Source organism: Fundulus heteroclitus, chromosome 7 (genome assembly GCF_011125445.2).
Source record: "Fundulus heteroclitus isolate FHET01 chromosome 7, MU-UCD_Fhet_4.1, whole genome shotgun sequence".
Classification (NCBI taxonomy): Eukaryota; Metazoa; Chordata; class Actinopteri; order Cyprinodontiformes; family Fundulidae; genus Fundulus; species Fundulus heteroclitus.
In genome coordinates, this window is record NC_046367.1 from 29,575,344 (window position 1) to 29,597,425 (window position 22,082).

At 40.3% G+C, this 22,082-nt stretch overlaps 1 protein-coding gene across 1 annotated transcript in view; it reads right to left on the bottom strand.

The window, feature by feature from the left end:
• Positions 1 to 22,082, bottom strand: part of myo10l3 (myosin X, like 3) — a 93,330-nt gene that overhangs the window by 31,379 nt on the left and 39,869 nt on the right. The window contains 14 exon segments of the mRNA XM_036139435.1: positions 696 to 776; positions 4,707 to 4,815; positions 4,915 to 4,997; positions 8,213 to 8,281; positions 9,585 to 9,677; positions 10,176 to 10,242; positions 10,533 to 10,633; positions 12,389 to 12,535; positions 15,487 to 15,605; positions 19,568 to 19,697; positions 19,979 to 20,085; positions 20,248 to 20,332; positions 20,457 to 20,470; positions 20,568 to 20,692. Coding sequence (XP_035995328.1) covers positions 696 to 776; positions 4,707 to 4,815; positions 4,915 to 4,997; positions 8,213 to 8,281; positions 9,585 to 9,677; positions 10,176 to 10,242; positions 10,533 to 10,633; positions 12,389 to 12,535; positions 15,487 to 15,605; positions 19,568 to 19,697; positions 19,979 to 20,085; positions 20,248 to 20,332; positions 20,457 to 20,470; positions 20,568 to 20,692 — 1,330 coding nt within the window.

The following is a 22,082-nucleotide window of genomic DNA, read 5'->3' on the forward strand; positions in this document are numbered from 1 at the left end:
ATAGGAACAACTCATCTCCATCATCTTATTTCAAGTGCAGGATGTCTAATTATCTTATTTTAGGGTTGAAATACTCATTCCATTGGCAGATAATCTTATTTACCTGCTCAAATCTAGGACAAATACACTAACTTTAAGAACATTTTACTTATTTTAGGATCCGTTTTTGCTGTGTATCCACTCTTGGTAAACACTAAAATCCAACTGCAGACATTCACAGACCATTTCTAACTAAGCATGACATAATCAAGACCTTGTGCGTAAGTGTCCTGATATCAGAAGCGCAAACTAAGCACTGTGGTTTTATCTCGGCATTCTGCAGATACGCCCGGGTCAGCAGGAGCATCAACTACAGCTGGAGGAGCTAGCTGTAACCTTTGACCTCAGGATAAAAGACATAGCGGTAGGAACGGGTAGACACAAAACAGTATTTGCACCAAAAGCTGTTAGTGGCGAAAATCCACGGCTAAACAGTAAAGCTACTTTTGAGTGGGGATTTTCTTATTTGTGGGTGGAGCCATCAGGGCAGAGAGCCTGGAGCAAAAATCTAAGCTCTGAGTGCAGCGGGGGGAGCTATGAATAGCACCAAAGAGATTTAAGTTCACATGCGACCTTGACGAGACCTGGCATGGTTTCAGCCTTTTTTTTTTCTCTCCCTCTCTCTCTCTCTTTGCAATTAAATTTGCATGACTTACCTTGTCCATGTTTGGTTTGATGCACCGCACAAAAAAAGGATTAGAGGCGCTCAATGTGGCCATCAGGGAATGGAGAGAGTCCTGAAAGACATCGGCGGAAAGAGAGCAAAGATCAAAACATATTTTTTATCGTAACTTGTATTTTGGGGTCAAAATTACAAAAATAAGATTTAGGGTAAAAGTTGGGACTTTTGTTTCTTTATCTACTTTCTACAAGCAGTTTTTTGAAGTATAAATTTCTTGAATTATTAAGCTGCTTCACCAATTTCTTACAATTAATAGAACTGCAAAACCATAGCAACACCTGAAAACACCGTAAACTTCACCTAAAACTTTTCTTACTTCTTACAGCGTTACTTCTTTGTTCCATACGTCTTGTTTGGGGAAATTCAGCCCTAAGTTTCAGTCAATGATTGGACCAGTCTCACTTCCACAGTACATTTGTTTACAGCAAATTTACAGCAAGTGTGTAAAACCAGAGTATGTGTCCATCTCAGCCTATTTCCTGATTGTGATGTTATAACCTTTACCTGGTTATCGGTTAAAAACAGGGCTCAGTACTTTTATTCATCAAATGATGGTTAAAAAGAAGTCAAAAATATAAACTATGACCAAATGAAAAGCGATTGGAAATCCAGCAAATAAAACGATCAATATTTATTTGAATTATTTGTTAATCAGTGTGTATTAGATTCTAAATATACGTTATGAAAAGCATATGTACAATTATACCCTCTGATGATTGTTGAACCTCCCAGACTTTTCTCGCTACTTCAGACACTCCGTCTCCAGCAGGACCCGGCCTGGCAGAGCTGAGCGTGATTGGCCCCTGGTTGGCCCCTCTCTGCCCAGCCGTCAACCCTAATCCTCTGGATTTTTGGACCTGTGTGCAAGGGCGAGCTGCCAAATCCTCCCCAGCTCGCTCAGTCCACGCTGCAGTTGGGACATGTTTAAACTGAGTTTTCTGTGGCATTCCCTCCTCCGCACACCGCACAGCTTATAGCCGTGTTTTTCCTCCAATTTATAACCCATCATCCTCTGTGGATATAATTCAGACACCATTCTGCTTCCCTTCTGTGGGTTTTACATATCTAGCGCTGATCAGTGCTGCCATTACACTCCTTATATTATGGTTTAGGAGAGATTATTATACAATAACCAAGGAAAGATGCGGCAATCACACAATTTTGGCCCATTTCATGTTTCTGTCTTTTGCAAAACCTTGACCCGCCGGTAACAATTTTAACTGATTCCAATTTCTCTATAAAAGCCATTATGTACAGAATTAAACATATATTTTCCAGCCTTTGTAGTAAAAGAGCATTTCCTACCTTACAGATTTCTCCTGCTTTCTCCTGTTTTTTTGTCTCAACTAAATCTTTCAAAACAAGCTTTCATTTCAGGCATAGATAACCTGAATAAAAATTAAAAGCTGTTTTTTAAAATGATTTCCTCATTTAGCAAACGGCTACTCACACCAACCGTTGAAAATGTAACTACCCCCACTTTTAAATAACAAATTCACTATTGTAAACCAATTTTTTTTTTAGAAAACAGACCCCCACTTGATTCCTGCCCGACCTGCAGAATCAAGAAATCAATTAAACAGAAACTGTCTGACAACATGAAATAAGCTAAAAGATCAAAAAAGCAACACATAATGCCCCAATCCAACGAGGTTTAAAACAAAATCACTGACTATCTATCAGTCTCAAAATGGTTACAAAGTCTTTTCTAAGGCTTTAGGGCTCAAATGAACAAGTGAGAGAGCCATTTTCCACATTTGTAAACACAGACACGGAACAGCGGTCAAACCTCCCAGGAGTAGCTAGCTGACCATAATTACTTCAAAAGCACGTCCTTGACTCATCCAGGAGGTCACATAAGATCCCAGAACAACCTCTGAAGCACAACAGGCCACGTTTGCCTCTGTTAAGATGTTTGGGGGTTCAATTTCAACAATAAGGAGGAGACTGGCATCCATGGGAAAGCTCCAAGAATATCCAACCGCAAGAACAAGTGCTTGTCTCACATTTGCTGAAAAAAGAAAAGACTTTTGGTGAAATATTCTGTGGACCGATGGGGCAAAGAGGGAACTTTTTTGAAGGTGTGTAAAACTAACACAGCATTTAAAAAAAAGGAACGTACAGTAATACCTGCAGAGAAACATGGTGGAGGTAGTGCGATTAACTGGGGCGACTTTTGTTGCTTCAGGACTTAAATAAGATGATGAAACTATAAATTTGATTCAGTGCAATCCAGTGTTATTTAAGCTGGCTTTATACTCGACACCAGTCGTGCCATCTCCGTCTCCTTGCCCAGGCCACAAGCACTGCCGCGAGGACCAAGTTTCATTTAAAATGAAGGAGTTCATAGGAGCCCTGCACTGACCTCAGAAGGCCAAGAAGTTTCAAGCGGCACAACTTTGTTAAATGCTATGTTATAATTATTTATTCTGTGACTGAAAACAGCATACGCTAATTACTGCTGGCATACTTTCAGGGGTGAGTTTATTCAATACACTTTATAAACTTTATTGGCCATGTTTGTGGGTACAAACAATGATGTTGACTTCGGTTTTCATCACTTGCTGCATGAATCAAGACTAAAACAACAATCCACATTATGTACAGATATCAGCTTTTATTTAGTAAAGCTAAATGTTTTTTAAACCTTTAGAAAACATCCTTTGTGCAACAGGTGAACGTACCATCTTCTTCTACGTTTCAAGCCCTTTCGTTTATTTCTTCGTTTATAGCTGCCATAAACACATCGACTATTCTTCATGATTGTCTACAATACTGCCATGGCCATTTCGGGTGTGTGACATCAGCTGTTTCTACTCGTTTTCTGCATATCCACTGGTTTTGTTGAGTATTGCCCCCTAGTGTTTTTGGAGAATACTGCAACAATGTGCATGTCAAGTACAACGCCAGGCTCACACCGAATACGGTGCAGATACGGTTCCGGCGCCACAAGGAACCCAAATCATTTAAAAAAATCAATGTGTCCGCTCACATCAACCATGTGCGGTTGCGGGTCTGGTTACCGAGACAGTGTGGCGCTGCAAATATTCCGTAATAAGGAAGTTTGACCGAACGCCGCAGCGGTCCCTTGATCAAGCTCCTGAATTTCATGAGCCAAACAGGAAACGTCAGGCGCAAGACAGGATAAAGTTCCAGTAAATTTCAGAATAAAATCAACTTACGCTAATTTTTCTAGTGTAAACAAATATATATGGAGTCTTTATATAGCGCCAGTTCACAATTTATGTCAATTCAAGGCACTTTACAAAGTCAATTCAGTCAAATCATACAGACAAATTGGTAAAAATGTTTTCTATCTAACGAAAACCAGCAGATTGCATCGAGTTCTGCTCTCTAGCGGAAGATCCTGAAAGAGAATATTCAGCCATCAATTTGTAACCTTAAGCTCAAATGCACTTGGGCAAAGCAGCAGGACGTAGATCCAAAACAGACCAGCAGATCCACCTCTGAATGGTAAAAAAAAATCTAAATGAAGGCTTTGCAGTGGGGCTAGTAAAAATTCTAGATATAAATCCTATTGAGATGTGGTGACACAAAACAAAAAAGTCTCTAAATTAAGACAATTCTGAAAAGAAGAGCGGGTCTACGTTCCTCCACAGCAACGTAAGAGACCCATAACCAGTTATCACAAGCATTTGATGGCAGCTGTTACCGTCAAGAATAACACAGCAAGTAGTTGTGTCAACAGAGGACAAAAGCTCCAAAGGATAAAACGGATCTATTCATCTGTGCATGCAACGGCTTAGTTTTAACACATTTGACTGACACTGGAAGTAACTTTGAGGCTTTTTACCTTCAATAACAACTTCCATATCAGAAATTGTTGTGGCTAAATGAGCCTGAGTTAACCCCGGCCACCAGCCGGTGCATCACCACAACATGCTTGTTGTCAGTCAGATAAGCCAACACAACGGATATGAACCGGGAGAACAATTATCCTGGGCCTTAAATGCAGCTGTCTCACCCTGAACTGAGAGCTGACGGTGGGCTTCCGACGAGCGGTCCCCATCTTCAGCGTCTCGTCTCCACTTCTGCTGCCGACGCGCTCAAAGAGGTCGTAGATGAAGTCGAGCCTGAAAACGGAGCAGAAGAAGACCAGCGGCTGCAGAAAGGTGCTCATGCCAGCTGATGGTACAGCTGCGCCAGCGTGCAGGATGCTGAAGAGGACGTACCTGCTGTCTTTGAGTATGAACAAGATGTCATCTCTGAAGGTGTCCCTGTTCTTCTCCAAGATTCCTCGCACGTCATACAGCACCTAAATAATGAAACGACAAAATATAACCGTGGTAAGAAAGCATAAAACGAGAGAGAGCATGTGCAATTTTGAAACTTCACATTTATCCCGGTTCAGACAAATTTTGTAACAGAAAATTATAAATTCAGAAGATATAAAAAAACTAAAAAAAAATATAGAAACCAAGACCTTGTTAAGATTTGACTTTAAACTCGTAATAATAAAATAACTTTAGCTTTTTGCTTGCTCTTGCAAACTTTGTGATTATAACTGCTTTCATGCAAAGTTTGCCTTTTCAGACCCACAACTGCAACAACTGAAAGTTAAAGGTTATTGTGCAACCAAGTGATCTAAAATCTGCAAAAAAATAAAAATAAAAAATAAATCACATGTAATGTCTAGCATGCAAGCACAAATTGTTGGAGCTATTTAGAGCGATTAAGTTTAAGGCTTTGCACAAAAAGACAAGAAAGACCTCAGGGTCTAATGTGGAACTAGCCTGCTTTACAATCACAGGTTGAGTCTTATCAGCTTTCATCAAGACGTTTCCACACACACACACCTTTCTCCACGTGAACACTCTCTGTGTGTGCTCTCTGTTTACTAAAAATACAGGTGCGTGTCACATATTACATGCAAAACAATGTGGGGCTATTGCATATAATATGTGCCTAATTGCTGTGCGCATTAGGGTTTTTCAGGAACCTGTATTAACAAGCCCGGAGGCTCTGTCAGATCCAAATGTGATGAAAGGTGCACACATAAATCACAGAAGCACTAATCCATTTCATATTCACTTAAAGAGAATACACTAATAAATATGTCTTTTGTGTCAGTTCCACTATGTTACCTGGCACACAATCAGAATTTCACAATAAAACTAGGTTACATTTACACGTTTATGTGCAGCCAGGTCTCTGCAAAGTCGTAATTTTACCTTAAGACAACTTGAGGTGCCTTGCAAAAGTATAAAAAAAACAGTTGTACTTTATGACATCATGCCACTTTTCACCCACAAACCTTAAAAGTATTTAATGAAATTCTTCAATATAATGTGCCGACAGAACATAATTGTATTGTGAAGTGAAATGAAAATGATAGTTTAATTTTTGTAAGTAAAAGTTCAAACGGTGTGCATGTATTTCTATTCAACCCTCCAGAGTCAACACTTTGCAAATGCACCTTCACGGGGCATGTCTCTACCAGCTTTGCACATATAGAGACCGCAACTTTAGCCCATTCCAACTCACTAGAATTGGAGGTAGCGTATCTCTGAGGAGTAATTCATGGCCGGACCTGTAGATGCTTTGATCTAAACCAGGGGTCTCTAATCTGCGGCTCAGGAGTTGCGAGGGACCTTTTGGACCTTCTACAATGGCTCTTAATAACTCTGGCTAAAAATGTCAGAGAACTAATAATAACATATTCAGGTTTTAGCAGTTTTCCACATATTTGAAGCAATAATTGCATTAAGTACCAGTAATAGTTTTCTTGTCATTCGGTTGTAGATGTTACAGACCCCTGATCTAAACCTCTGTAGCTCTGGCTGCACGTTTGAAGCCTTGTTGTCCGGCTGGAAGGTGATCCTCTGTCTTAGTCCCAAGTTTTTTTCAAGCCTCCGGCAGGTTTTTTCTTACAGGTTAGCTTCGTGTTTATCTGTATTCACCTTCACAGCTGTGTAGTCGATGCTGAAGAAAAGCAAAGCCACAGTTTCATTTTGTGGAGGATGATCGATCCAGGCCGAAGTACAGATGTTCGTTATCTACCCCATACGGTGTTACGTATGTTGGCCAAAGAAGGTGCTGTGGTCTTATCTTCCACTAGCTTGCTGTGCCCCCTATATTTGAGCTAAACATGACATCTTACGGCTTCAACAATGTTTTTTTGTTTTTTTTTTCCACCAAGGCAACATTCGTGGAGTGTGAGACTATAATTGTCCCTTGACAGATTTTGTGCCTGAAATATGGATCTTTGAAATTCCTCCATGGACTGTTTCTCTGATTAATGCTCTCATTGGTCTTCATGATCCTGTTTTTTTTTTGTTTGTTTTTTTACTAATAATTTGAATTAAACAGGTACTTGGTTCCCTGGGTTTCATTTAAGGACATCAGAATTAAAGGGGCTGAATTCAGTGTAGCATCTTTCATCCACTCTACCTGTAAAATCCAAATTAAAAACATTTAAGTTTCTGATTGTAACATGGCAAAAAGACGGGAAAAAAAGATTAAGGGGTGTGAACACTTTTTCTACTTAAACTCTAGAGGGTCTAACCACTGATCACCTTGGTTAATTGTTCAAAGCAGACGTCCTCTAATTCATCTGCCTACTCCGATTTCTTTTGTATTTTAATTCTTATTTCTTTTTATTTTATTTTTGATCAACTGTATATATGAAGATACGTTGTATATAACTGATGCACCTTTTCCTACTTTGGCACCTTCTTCTGACTATTGATTGACTATTGAGCCGATGGGACAAGTGAATTTCTCCAACGTGAGATCAATAAAGCCTATCTTATCTTATCTTATCTTATCTTATCTTATCTTAATTAAGCAGAATTTATTGGTTTTGGAGAGCAAGCGTAAGGTGTTTTTTTTTCTTTTTTACTGTTTTGTATTAGTTCATGAATTTAGTAAGAATGAATTTTACATTTAGCACTTATCAACAGTTTCTTCTAATTGGAATACATTTCAACTGTTCTTTTTTTCGATAACAGAAAAAGAAAGAAACCGGCTGGGGAATAGGCCAGGTAATGGAACAGACTCACCTGGCCTATTCCGGTATCTGAACTGGGTCGTCACCATGACTATCTACTGTACGCCCGTCTTCTGATCGAGCGGCATGTTTTGCACTGAAGAGATCTGATCTAAGACAGGAATCACACAACTAGTCTTCAGGAAGCAGAAGCCAATCTGATCTCTGTATTTTCTCCTTTTTGACCCTGATCTTCATCCTCTTGCTCTCCTCTCCCCTTACACCAGGAGTCATTTCTGTTTTAACGCCGACACAGGAAGAAGCAGCTGACGGTGAAACGGTTTGTCCTGACTCAGCAGTAAAAAAAAAAAGACAGCAGAGGAGGAGCAAGACACCAACATCCTAGACAGGATTCTGGCAAAGAAACTCGTTCTGTTCATCCTGCAATTACCTCACTTCCTCCAAGCATTGAACCAACGAAAAAAAAGACACCCATGTGTGCCTCTGTGTGCGTGTGTGTATGTGCGAGAGTTGTTAATCACCTCTCCCGCGTAGTGCTTGATGCCAAACTGGTGGTCGGTCACTCTGGGCTTCACATAGTACGGGTTTGTCTGAGGAGAAAAGACAAGAAGACCACAGATGTCTTTTGGGCATTAAGTCCATGTCTGCCTAATGAGCTGATTAGGAAAGACAGAACACTGGGTTCTCCAGGAGTTCAGCAGACCGTCTGATAATACTGAGGGCCTGCAGCCAGCACAACCGTTTGACTGTTTTCTATTCACTATTTTCTACGACGTGCCTGTGCTTGTTTGGGAACGATACCCTCATATTCTTTACGTTTTATGGTTTCTTATCTGAAATGTTGATAAATTAACGTCGGTTTTGTTGTCTAAGAGGTAAAATACAACTTGTCCATTTTGTTTTAGGTTTTGTGTTCTTCTAATAGGATTTTATACGCACTTAGATTTTGAAAAAAATCTGCACTGACTTCCAGAGCTGGTAAGACGTTTGCATAAATTCATCAATGCTCTGAGGTTTGAAAGCCTCATCTTGACAGGTCGAAACATTTTTATCGCCGTGTGGTCAAAGAGGCTTAATCTTTGTCTCATCTGACCATAAAACCCATCCTGCCAGAATTATGCTAGGACCTTGTTGAGGGCCATGAAATGTGGGTACCAGACAAAATAAAAATACGGTTGGTGTGTGTGTGTGTATGTATATATATATATATATATATATATTTATATATATTTATATATATATTTATATATATTTATATATATATATATATATATATATATATATATATATATATATATATATATATATATATATATATATATACTTTTGATTGTTTGGACATTCGTGACTCTATACAAATAACAGAGAATCCACAGTTGTTCACCCAATTCTTGTTTGAAACACGGCTGAAGCTGCATGCTCTAAATGAGTCCTTAAAGCCCCAGAATAAATTAAATTCATGCCATTTTTCTGTGATATAATAAAACGATTGAATCCTCACATTTTAAAAGTTTTGGCCTTTGACTTAAACAAAATAAAAACCAATTTCTAACCAACTTAAAAAAACAAACAGGACAAGGCTCTACAGCAAGGGCACAGACATCAGAGCTCAATCAGTTCTTACAGATTCCCCCAACGACCCCCCCCCCCCCCCCACCCCCCACCCCGCAGAACACAATTCTCATCAGAGCTTGGAGAATGGTTGATCGGATTTCAGCATTTGTTGTGTGTAAAAGCGTGCAGGGAGGGGTTTGCAAAAGGTGCAACAAAGAAGGACGGCAAATGCACTCCAGGTGGATGGTTTTGCTCTGCAGCCGTCTGGGAGGGTTCTGAATCAGAGATAAGCTCAGATTTTATTTAACTTTTTCTTTTTTCTTTACTGTGTGGACTTACTGCGTGTCGGCTGTGCAGTTTCTCCAGAAGGGTGTAGTCGGTGCCTTTGGGGAAGCGGCTCTCCTCGTTGATAAGAGCCAACATGCCCAGTTTCTAAAGCAGAGACAGGCAGAACAAAGAGGGTGAAGCACTCTGCAGCCATGATTGAACTAGTTCTAATCCCAGCGGGCCACATCTGGCAGCCTATACTATAACAATACCAAAAGGAAACTGTTAAATCATTTCCAGTTTCAAATTTTCACATGCAGCACAAAAAAAAAAAAAGGTAAATGAAGCAACAAAGATCAGGGGAGTGTGCAGAAGAAGAAAAAGCTACACTGTTCCCAGCCAGTTCCAACATCATTTCTATCGCTGGTGGTGAAATAACAAATTGTTGTCGTGCTTTACTCCAGCCCTACCTCCGACCTCTGACTGGTGTGTATTACTGTGAACACAACGTGCCAACAAAGACGGTGTAATGATAGGCTGGGAGAAGGGAGTCAGTGTATGTAAGCGCGGTGTGGCGTCTGGGTCGGCCCCGCTCCGCCATGGCGGGCGGTTAGCGGTCGATGCTGGCGGCGACTGCGCTCTCTCACTTTCGGATTGCTTTACCTTCTCTATGAGATCCAGACACTCTGCGTTATCCATCCAGTCTATGGCTTCCCACTGGATCCCCTCCCTGTCAGAACACACACACATATCATATATATATATTTATATTTATACACAAATCCAACAACCAGATGACTCGATGGCTGTGTTATCCAGCATCACATGTGGTGCAATGAGCCGTGTCCAAGCTGCTGGTCTGTTATACTAAACGACAACTGGCTGAGGAGGAAACTGAGTCGGTTCCAGGTTCCTGGTAGTTCACCCTGACGAGGCCCACCTCCACTGCAACCGACCGTCCCCCCCGTCTCAGCCTTGTTGTCTGTTCAAACGGTGTGTATCTGTGCGTTATGTGTTGACCTGTTGTACTCCAGCTGCTCCAGCGAGAAGATGTGCTTGTTGAAATACTCCTGCAGTTTCTCGTTGGCGTAGTTGATGTTGAACTGCTCGAATCGGTTCACCTGTCGGCCAGAAGAACGCAATTTAAAGACAAAAAACAAACAAAAAAAACGAACAGCTCAGTTTATAACCTCAACATTTCAACAAACAACAAACATCAATGTATTTCATTAGGATTTTATGTTGTCGGGACCAACTCTAAGTATGAAAAGTTTTGCATTGACAGTAAAAGGAAAATGAATTAGGATCTTTTTACAGGTAAAAATCTAAAAACGTATTGTGTATTTGTGTGGAGTCCTCTGGGGTCAATAGAACCACCCCTTATTGCAGCTGCAGCTGAAAGTCTTCTGCACATCTTAAGACTAAGATGTATGTCCATTTGTTTCTATGAAAGACATTAAGTATCTCCATTTATTCCTCATGGGGTCACGAGGGGTGCTGGTGCCTATCTCCAGCTTTCAATGGGCGAGAGGCGGGGTACACCTTGGACAGGTCGCCAGTCTGTCGCAGGGCAACAGAGAGACAAACAGGATAAACCATTCACGCACACATTCACACCTAAGGAGAATTTAGAGAGGCCAATTAAGTATCTGTTAAGTTTCAGGTCTGTATCTGGTCAAAAGCCTGATAGTGACCAGGACTTTGACTGGGCCATTCCTGCACTTCAATATGTTTTCATGTTGGGAACGATCTGTTCGGGTGATGTGCAGCATTAGTTCTCTTTTTTTTTTTTTTTTTTACATAGCCCAAAAAGCACAGTCTCATCTAACCACTTTCTTTCAACTGTGTTGCTTCTGGCAAAATTTCAAGCAGGACTTTCTTTCAACAATTGCTTACCTTCTGCTCCTCTTCTATTGTGGTCATATTTGTGGAGTTAAGGGGTTACAGAAACCCGGTTTTATGATCTAAACCTGCTTCAGACTTCTCCACAACCTTCTTCCTGACCTGCCTGCTGTGTCCGTTGATCTTCACAAACCTCTTTGTTCACTCATGTTCTCTAACGAACCTCGGACCTTCACGGAACAGCTGGATTTATACTGGAATTACAGAATACGGGGGTGAACTCTTTTAACTAGTTAGGTGACTCTTGAAAGCTATTTTATCATTTTCCTTCTACTTCTCAATCACGTAGAACATTGTCCTGGCTTATGAGCATACAATAGAGATTGACCTTTGTGACTGAAACTTGATGAAGTGCAGAAGTGGGGATCCGGCTTCAGGAAAGTAAAACCCTTGCCTGCTTTTCCTTCATCCTGTTCACTTAGACAGGGACTAAAAACACCTGGTTATGTTGTGGAGCTGAAAATGCAAATGGTTAGAGCTAATCTCTGGACCGGCTTTTTAGTTTCTGAACCTGGATTCCCTACCTCTGATGAAATGTCAAAAAGTAAAAAGGATATGTACATCTTTCAAGTTAAAACAGCTAAAAAGATATCTGATTTGAAAGATCAAATTCCAGTTGTTCAGATATTTATAGTGAAAAAGGGAACAAAGTATGGAAAAAATATATTTCTCCATTCTCTTTTCCCATACCTATGTGAAAAGAATACCTGTGTGAGTTTAATTATAGACATTAAGATATTGTAAAAACTTTTTTTACGGACTCTGTGGAGGATTTGGTTTTAATAAATGTGGTGCAACATTGTTGATTTTACTGTTTTGTGAATTTCCTGACCATTTCTTTCTGGTGTTAATCATGACTGGTAGAAATAATTAGAAGACATTACATCTTCTAAATGATCTAAAACCCTTTGGAGAAGGACAGAGAGAAAATGAAAAAGTCACCAAAAAAAAAACAAAAAAAAAACGTCTTTCACCTCAAAGTTCTCAAAACCGAAGATGTCCAGGATACCAATGGATTTGAAGTTGTCCTTCCCTTTGATCTTCTGATTGATCCTCATTATGATCCAGGAGAAACACTGAGAATAAAGAGCCATGGCGACAGAATCCCGCGAGTCCACCGCCTGCAGAGGATAACCCAAACAGATACCAGGTGCGATAAATACCACATGATGCGTACTTTACCAGAAAGAGAGGACTTTGTAGACAGCATCAACAAGACAAGATGCAAATCAGCACAGAGAGTGTATTTTAAAAGTTCTGTCAGATGGCCGTGAAGTAGATTAAAACAATGATTTGTTAAACTGATGCTGTGTGAGGCCTTTGTGCTACAGCCAGAAAACAAATGGAGGTTTGCAGAGAAAGGCGTGTTGTGGGAACGTCTGTCTGAGGTCTGTTGTCGCAACAGAAACTGTTGATCACCTACATATCCTGGGAGTGACCCGCTGCAGACATGTTCTGCTATTTGAAATAGGAACAAAGAAATTCAGAGAAATGCATCAGTGAGCTTTCGTGATTTCCTTCAGTCCTTTTTGACACTTAAATCAATAAAATGACAGTTGTCCTGTCACCAAATGATTCCACCTGAGCGGATGATTTCTGTAGCTCCTCCAGAGTTAACAATGGCCTCTTAACTGCTGCTCTGATTTATACTTTATACTTTTTACTTGCAGTTTTTTTCCCCCCCTGTAGTAGACATATGTTATACCACAGGGAGTTTATAGATAACCAAAAGTAGTCAGGAGGTCGCCATGTTTAAGCTTAGTTTAGCCGTTTAAAATTCAACTTATGGGGACGGCCTTGTCTACATAAACCTGCTTTAAACTTCTGCCTGAACCTGTCTGCTGTGTTTATCGGTCTTCACGATGCTGTTTGTTCATCAATGTTCTCTAACAAACCTCTGAGGCCGTTCCCAAACAGCTGGATTTATAGTGAGTTTAAATTACACACAGACGGATTTTGATCAGGCGTCTTCTGAAGACAAACGGTTGCGGTGGATTTTATTTAGATGTTATTACGCAAGCGACACTTTTTAGATCTGCATTTGTAAAGGAGTGTGAAAAGACGTGTGTAGTGTTCCTTACGTTTCCCATTTATTCACTACTTTATGCTAATCTTTCATCTAAAATCTTAGTAAAGCACGTTTTTTTTTTTGTTCTCTTTTATCTTCATAGTAGGTACACCTGGTCTGACGTTCTGTTAACTGTGACATCATCCAGGGAAGACAGATCACCTGCTACTACCATCTAATGTAGAACCGATTTCTACATCAATGTGTGCTTTTTTGTCTGTCTTATTGTGTCTCCGCTCTGTCTTCTCTAACCCCCAGTGGGTCGAGGCAGATGACCGTTCATACTGAGCCTGGTTCTGCTGGAGGTTTTCCTTTCCGCTAATGGGTGGTTTTTCTTTCCACTGTCGCTTCATGCTTGCTCAGTATGAGGGATTGCTGCAAAGCCATGTACAATGCAGACGACTCTCCATGTGGCTCTACGCTTCTCCAGGAGTGAATGCTGCTTGTCGGGACTTTGAAGCAATCAACTGGTTTCCTTATATAGGACATTTTTTGACCAATCTGTATAATATGATTGATTTTGACTTTGTAAAGTGCCTTGAGATGACATGTTTCATGAATTGGCGCTATATAAATAAAATTGAATTGAATTGAAAAAAATTAACGTTCTAGGAGTACGAATACTGCAGGCCCCCCTATGATGCACACTTCAGTAAACAGCACAAAAACTTGGTGGCTCTCCTACAAGCAGTTATCCCAAAATGTTTTCTTCTCTGCAGAGCTCATTCTGGTGGCCACTATTCCATCTTTTTTTTTTTTTCCCCTTAACCACATTATGAACTGTACAAGAACATGGTAAAACGGAAAAATAAACTAAGAAAATAAAGCAGATCCCAAATGAAATTAAACCCAACAATCAAAAATCGGATTATCCCAAGGTTCATTGAACTCGGCCTCCGGCCAAACTCCGTCCGTGCACAAACAACCAAACGCTCGACCTTCCCGCTTACGCTTCCTCCACATGTATTGTGCTGGAATTGAAAATAAAAACAAAACGGTGGCAGCGTGTACTGTACAGCGCATGGAGCGACAATGGCCCCGGGGCCTTCTGAGTAATCCATCAAGCTTCTCGCTGCTCGTGGGTATAAAGAGGGTGCTGGTGGCTCCAGGATCTACGTCAGACGGGTGAGAAGAATGGATGTTTGTGCATAATGGTGGAGACTAAAGACGAGGGGGGTGGGGGGAGGGGGGGGTGACCTCTGGCCGTTGTGAGAAGAAGTCCTTCTTGTAAGACTCCAGGACAAGAATAATGAGGTCTTTTAGATAGAAGCAGCTTCAAAGCTCAGGCACAACGAGCACAACGAGCAGTGGCAGGGCGACAGTACCAGCTCTTTGTCTGCTCATGAAAAGCTGACTTGTGGCTTTCGTGTCCCTGTGATAATAGCAAAAGGTCTGCGCTGCATATTTACTGACATTTATGAGCATGAGTAGGCTGAGGAGGCTCTGCTCTTGCCAAAAGTATTAAAAAAAAAAAAAAGAAAAAAGAAAGAAATAAATAAAAACGTGGGTTGTGTCCTGGCTGGGCCAAAATGTTCTTTTGGCCTATGATGAATATCATTCGCAACACACTTGGAATGAGACTCGCAATCGACGACTCGAGAAATATTTGCATTAATGACAGGCGACAGCATGGAAAATCAAAGCTTTGGAGGGACATGAGTGAATTATGGTGCCAGCTTTTTGGTGCCTCCACAGGAGAAGACTTCGCTTTACTCCCCCCCCTCCTCCTCCAGCTTCTGGGTCTATTGTGCTTTTGACTCAGATCACTATCACGATGGCTTTATTGTGCTGGGAATCTGGCAGACAAAAAGCAGGAAATGGCTGGGAGTCACGCAAGGGATCTGGAGAGGCATGCGGTGCAGAGGGCAGCAGAATGAGGCCCTAGCGTGTTACTGACAGCCGATTAACAATCATCCCATCCCAAAAGCAGACGCCGTACAGGAGCGCGGTGAAGCCAAGCGTGCAGGGTCGCTTAACGGGAAGAAGGGTCGGATGTGTCGTTACCTGCTCCACAGTGAGGGGGGAGCAGATCTCCTCTCCTCTTAGGATCATGGAGCGCTGGGTCAACACCTCTGACAGCTGGAAGGAGTCCAGGCCGAGCAGCTCGCTGACATTACTGACCACTGAAACACACACAGACAGCCGGTCATTGAGCTGAATGCAGGACACAGGCGGTTCGCTTGCGCTGATGTTAAACAACCGATGTAGACCGCGATCCCACACGGTCGAGAGGAAACTCTAGTCTGCACCCCCGCAGCTTACAGGTTTCTCAGAAAAGAGGTCAGACGCAGCGAACAAAGGAGCCCTGAGCTCGTGTTACAGCCTGTTCAGGCCTTTGTCTGATGTGCAAAGTCAATCAGACTCAGGGGAAGACTGGCTCCGTGGTCCAACAGGCTAGCTGAACACAGTTGTGTGCGTAGGAAAAGTAAAAAAAAAAATGTCTTGCATTTCCAAAGACATCTAGTAAAATCAAAAATTTGAAAACATTAATCGGTAAGCATGATTAGAGCTGTCTCAGTGCTGTATTTGGGTTTCTGCTACAGGTTTTCTTTTAAACTAAGTTCCCGTCTGAAGTATAAATTCCCTTTACCTGTAATTAATGTTAGCTGCGTCGTCAGTGTTAACTCAAGATACGTTATCTATCTTTCACAACATACTTCTCTGTGCACACCTTGCCAAACTTGACAATGAGGTAGGGGTGTAACTATACATCCAGCTCAATACACAATACTAGGTTAATGACCACAGTTTTGTTTAAATAACCTAATAAGTGTACAATAAGTAATTCCAGTTTTAACTAGTCCACATATTGCAGTTTATTATGATGGTCTAAGTGTGAGGCAGCCCTAATGCCAGAAAATTGTGAAAATGCTCGTGTTTGTTATCACAAACTGAAAAAAAAAGGTTATTTTAAGCAATGTTTTTTTTTTCAGTGGAGTTCCAGTTTAGTTTTGATCACTAAGTATCTCAAATATTGATTTAGAGAGGTTGAAAGAGTTTGAAATTTGAAAATAGGTCATTAATGTTGTAATCCTGTTCAGAAACACTTTTTGTAACACTAACTAAAATGGTCCTTCCATCCTGAAAGTAGTCATTGCATTATTTATTCACAAAAAGGAGGTTAAAAATGCATCTCTGTGGGAGCTGCAGGCCTGTAAAAACTAACCGATCCTTGCTGTTCAGTCCAAAAAGCAGGGATTTGTCTCAGTCTTGCTTCTGCCCTCACCCTCCTCTGTCCCTCAAGTTCCAGAGATATCACCTTATCTATTGGTTGTCCCACATGCCAATCATTCTGACGTGCTCACGTAACGCCAGTGTACAAGCTCGTCCCTTGTTAGGTTCCTCTTGCTGGCTGCGTGTGTACACTTCAACCGTTTATGTATCTATCTTTAACACACCTGACGTTTTAATTGTGATCTCACTAAAAAACTGTGTAATTTCCTTGCCCTGCCACAAGTAGGCAATATGTTCTATGAAGCTGAACAACATCCACTTGCATACAAAAACTCCCTACTTAAAGGTGCATAATGCAAGATTGCAAGCTAAACATTATTTACCTTCTATCCCATACATGCCCTTACAATTGCACAATGTGTAAAAGTAGTTATCGTCTATTTACTGCAGTTACCTCTATAGGCGACATTAGTTAGTTCAAGAGAGAGTGATTTGGGCCGAATCCTCTGGGCACGTGGGTGTGACGCGCTGCACGCTCACGTTCACCTGGCTAGTTTGTTGAGTCTCCGCCATAACCGATGCATTAGCGAGAGAATACGGGCTAACTTCAATATTAATTACTTTCTTACTTTCTAATTACTAAGAAGACATCACGCCTTTAAACAAATGACCTGTGCATTCGCAGCAGCAGATGCTTTTCCTCTTCTCACGTGCACAACACTAGTGTCATTTCCACTTGTTGCCAGAGGGGGCAGGAGTCTGCAAAAACCCTGGAACTTACACTATGCTTCTTTAAAAAAGTATCACGACTGAATAAACTTTCAGATGGGCAGGGACTCAAATGTTTACATGGGCGAGTGACAAGGTTCAACTGTGGCTTCAAGTAGCATTGAATTATAGAGCCAACATGAAGGTTTTTAAGCTCCATTCATTGTGCTGTGTGCGTGTCAACATTGATTTCTACTGATTTGCAGTCATACTGCACATGTGCCGGACTTCCAGAGGCAGATGTTGCTTTTCCTGTGTACGCGGGCACGAGAACTGGGATGTTTTTGAATCTTTTTAATCTGAAACACATTTTTAAATCGTGCCATTGTCAGAGAAAACGCGAGCTGGTGTGGTGTACAAAAACAGTAGAAACGCAGCAAAAAGTTTCCGTTTAAACTAAAAAAAAAACATTGTTGAGTGCCTCGTATCTTGTCTGTCACTTCATCACTGGTAGGACCGTTGGCGTTTCTTTAATACTCTGCAACCAGTGGGGTTGGCCAGCTCTGACACTTTGTGAGTAAGGAGCAGGTTGTGTCAATATCCAGTAAAGCTCTAACTTTAAGATAAGAATCCCAAACAAATAAGAAACAGGGTTTCAAGCTAAAATAACTATCCTTCATGTCAGGGGTGTATAATAATCACTAATGTTGCCAGGCAAACTCCTATGATAACATCAACTAAACAGCACGCTAGTTGAGACTGACTTCAGTTTTGTCATGAAACATGATGCCGTTTATATATTGAAAGATCTCAAACTACGAGATCCTGTCACATGACTACTATGACGCATGCTCAATATTTTGTTGCTGTAACAAATCTAGATTTTCTCTAACAATTTAATAATAGTCTCCCTTCACAATAAAAGACCCTATTGGGTGCTACAGCTTCCTGTCTTTCTGTGTCATGTGGCCTGCATTGTGCTAAATCTTTGAGGTGCAAAGCACTAAGTTTATAAAATGCAACAACAACCTTTTCTTTCAGTTTTGTCGACCCACGATTACCTGGAACCCCACTGAAATATTTAAGGAGCCAAGCTGACACAGAGTCATCTAAAAGCAGAAATTTAACGTGCTAACCGGCTTAGCCCGGCACGTCAGCTAACTGCTTGGTGTGAAAACATCATCAGCAGGAGGAAGAAGCAAGTTTAATAAAGACAATACCCGTGTGCATAAAGTCACATAAATGTTTAGGAGCCAATAAAGTTAAGCCATTTTAGGTGATGCATTGCCAAAACGTTATAGTAGCATATTTGGCCAGCATCCTAAGGCCAGAACAACCAACAACCTACAGTGTGAAAGTTGGAAGAAAGTTCAAAGTTATTTTTAGTTTAAAAAACAAAAAAATCAGAGGAAACAGGGAGATGTAAAAAGCAAATTAACAGCAAACAGCTTTTTTCTTCTGTAGGTATACTAGTTAATTCAGGCTTCTAAAATATCAAGCTAGGCATCTTTGGGTGCTGCTCCTTTCACTCCTTTACCATTTAGCACTTTTGCAGTTTTGGTCATGTCATACGAGGTTTTTTTCATGCACATCAAGACCCGAAACCGTCATTAGTAGCTAACAGGAAGGCTGAGATATTAGAGCAAATTTGCACTGTTTACATTTGACCTTGCAACGTCTGTCTTTCATAGAAGATGGTGGATTTCGGTGTTAAAGTAAAAGATCTGATTTCAGTGTCTAAAGGAAAACCGTTTCACTGTGTTTATAGAATAAAGTGCTAAAGCAGTGTGCTAGTGCTAAACATTCAATACTTTTATTGAACTGTGGTGTAGCTCAGTACTCTCTTGCTTTTCAGTCCAACTGTTTTTAATGTTCCATTTTGTTTCTACATTATATTCCTACTTGCTTGTGTTCTGTTTTATTTTCCTATATTTTAATCATGTAAAGCACTTTGCATTGTCTCTGTACTGGATTGTGCTTTATAAATACATTTGCCTTGCCTTGCCTTGCCTTGCTTAGGGTTTAGTTGTTTGGTGCTGTGAAAATACATGACTTTAAAAGAAAGTTTCTAAATATACTTTTTTTAAATAAAGAAACAAACACTTTCAACCCCCCCCCCCATGTGTTTGAAAGTGTCAATATTAATAATGACATATAAATATGAAAATGTGTGTAACAATGTTCACATGTCGCCTTTCTCTACCTCCGTTTGAAGTGATCTGAGCTCCGCCGGCAGTCATGAATTCAATGTTTCCCATCTGGAGGACAGCAGAGAGCAACTTGAACACGTCTCTGATCTCCTCCTCACTGAATTCCATCACCTTAAGAGCCTCCTGTAATATAATACAGCATGTTACCGTTCAGATGATTCAGACGGAAAATCTGTCAAGACATCCGCTTTAACCCGTCTTTGTGACTGAAGAATCAAGACACTTTTATTTTTGCCTCGCTGCATTTCGACAACCGTGATTAATATGTTTCCCAATAGCCCACGTTCTCTGGAAGTGCTGGCAGGTTTTGTGCGGCAGCTTCTCTGCTTATCATCAAGGTATAGGGTGCCCCCTGTGGGTAGAACGAGAAACTGCAGAGAATAAAAAGTTTGTCGTCTTCTCACCATCACACTGTTGAAGAGCTGCTTGTCATCCAGACTGCTGTCCTGAACGCAGCCTGCTTGGCTCAGATAGTGATATGACTCTGGACCTTCAGACAAAAGGTACATGTCTGCAACACAAGCGAGAAAACACACGTTTTAACACTGTTCAAATACTTTTTTTTTAATTAATTTAAAATTTGAAAAGCAATTATTCCCAAATTATCCACTGACAATAAATCAGTGGATTAGAGCTGTTAAACAGACGTAAGCTAAAATCAGGAGGAACCAACCTCTGTGGTCTTTGTCTGCTCCTGCCAGCAGTGCGTAGAAGATGTGGTAATTTCTCTCGCCTGGATTTTGCCGGACCACACGGTTCTATTACAGAAAACATGATTAGAATCAAGGCTCCTTTGTTTTGATTATCCCAATTAATATCTGTGATAATCCAAAGAAAAACTTGTTCCAAAATACTAGTCCCAAAAAAAAAAAAAAAACTCACCTTTTCAAGTAAATCTGATTATTGTAAGTCAGGGAAAAATTTTTTTATGAATCTATCAAGATCGACAGAATAAACAAGTCGTTTTAGTTATGTACTAGTTGTGAAAGATACAGTCAATGATGCAGCCTCCCTGAATGTTCCCGTTCTGTGAGAAGTGGAGCTGGATGAACTTCCCGAAGCGGCTGGAGTTGTTGTTGTAGACGGTCTTTGCATTCCCAAACGCTTCCATGATGGGACTGCAGACAGGAAAACAAAACGATGCAGATCAAACGTTGCTGTGTTTTCAGTATTAGGATGGAAACCTATGGAAGGATTTTAATAGCAATACTTTGTGAATATTGGCTACCAAGCAATTAAACCAATAAAATCATGTGAAAAATATGGATACCTCATTAATAGTTCAATTATTTATTAAGACATGCTCACATTTTGATAGACTATTTAGCATTCAGTGGGATAGCTGATTTAAACCTCCTTAAACGCTTATTACATTCATTAGTGATAGGAGATTTGTTAGATCAGTCTGTGCTCATTAAAGGAAGCGCACATTACTAATAAGCCATTAAAATTCAGACTCACTAGTAGCGCTTTCTAAATGTTTGACTGTGGCGTAATCGCTGCTTTGAATCTTTTAACCACCTCAGTAAATATATGGAGAGAATACACCAGTAAGGATCTGGGGACTGCACTTTTTCAGCTTGAAAGGCCCTGACTGGTGACTGACCAGTCAGAATCTCCAAAATCAGAGTTGAATTTTGAATTTTTCTTGCCATTTTTAAGACCAATTAATTCAGAGGAAGCACACGAGGTGTTAGAATGCGTGTTGGCTGTGATTTCTGGCAACTACTTTTAAAACTCTGGTCTGTAAAAGATATGCAACAGTCATTATTTTAATTTAAATCGACTCTGAAAGGTCTTGCTTGACTCATGTTTATTTATTCCCCTGGACCGATTCACAAAAACGTAAAACCCAGAAATCCTTTACTTTTGGGAATTGCTTAATAACTGAAGGCAATACAACAAAAGAAGGTTTATAACAAAATAACCTTGTGAAAAAAGTTTTCTCTGACATTGAATTCGACTACCTAAACATATAAACAGATAAAAAAGGAAGAATAAAAAAAAACAGTTTTGTTTTTTCTGGGGTTTTTTTCAAAGAAAAGATAACGCTATTTGTAGGGCTGGGAGATAAAAATAAGATCTCCAATTTTATTAAATGAAATCCGATTGGTCGATTTTCTCCCTCATTTTAATCTCACAAAAAGAAATTGAAGGCATTATTTCAAAAACATGATTTTATTTCAAGGATTTTGTCTGGTAATTGAACTGAATTAAAAGTGAAACTAAATTCAAGCTGTGAAACATGCTGGTAAAACAAGATGGCGGCCCTGCCGCTGTAAACAATGGAAATGTAACAATATGTTTGCTGCTAGTGGTACAATGACCTAAGAACCGGCTTCACCCCAGTTGTGTAACTTCAAACTAACTATAAAAAAAGTAAATGAATAAATTAAAGTAGATCAGATTATGGTAAAAATCTTCTTTGCACTGTGTATTCCTCTTTACAATATTTTGACAACATATTTTCCTCAACATCTGTTGAGCATTTTATGCTATTCTATTCAT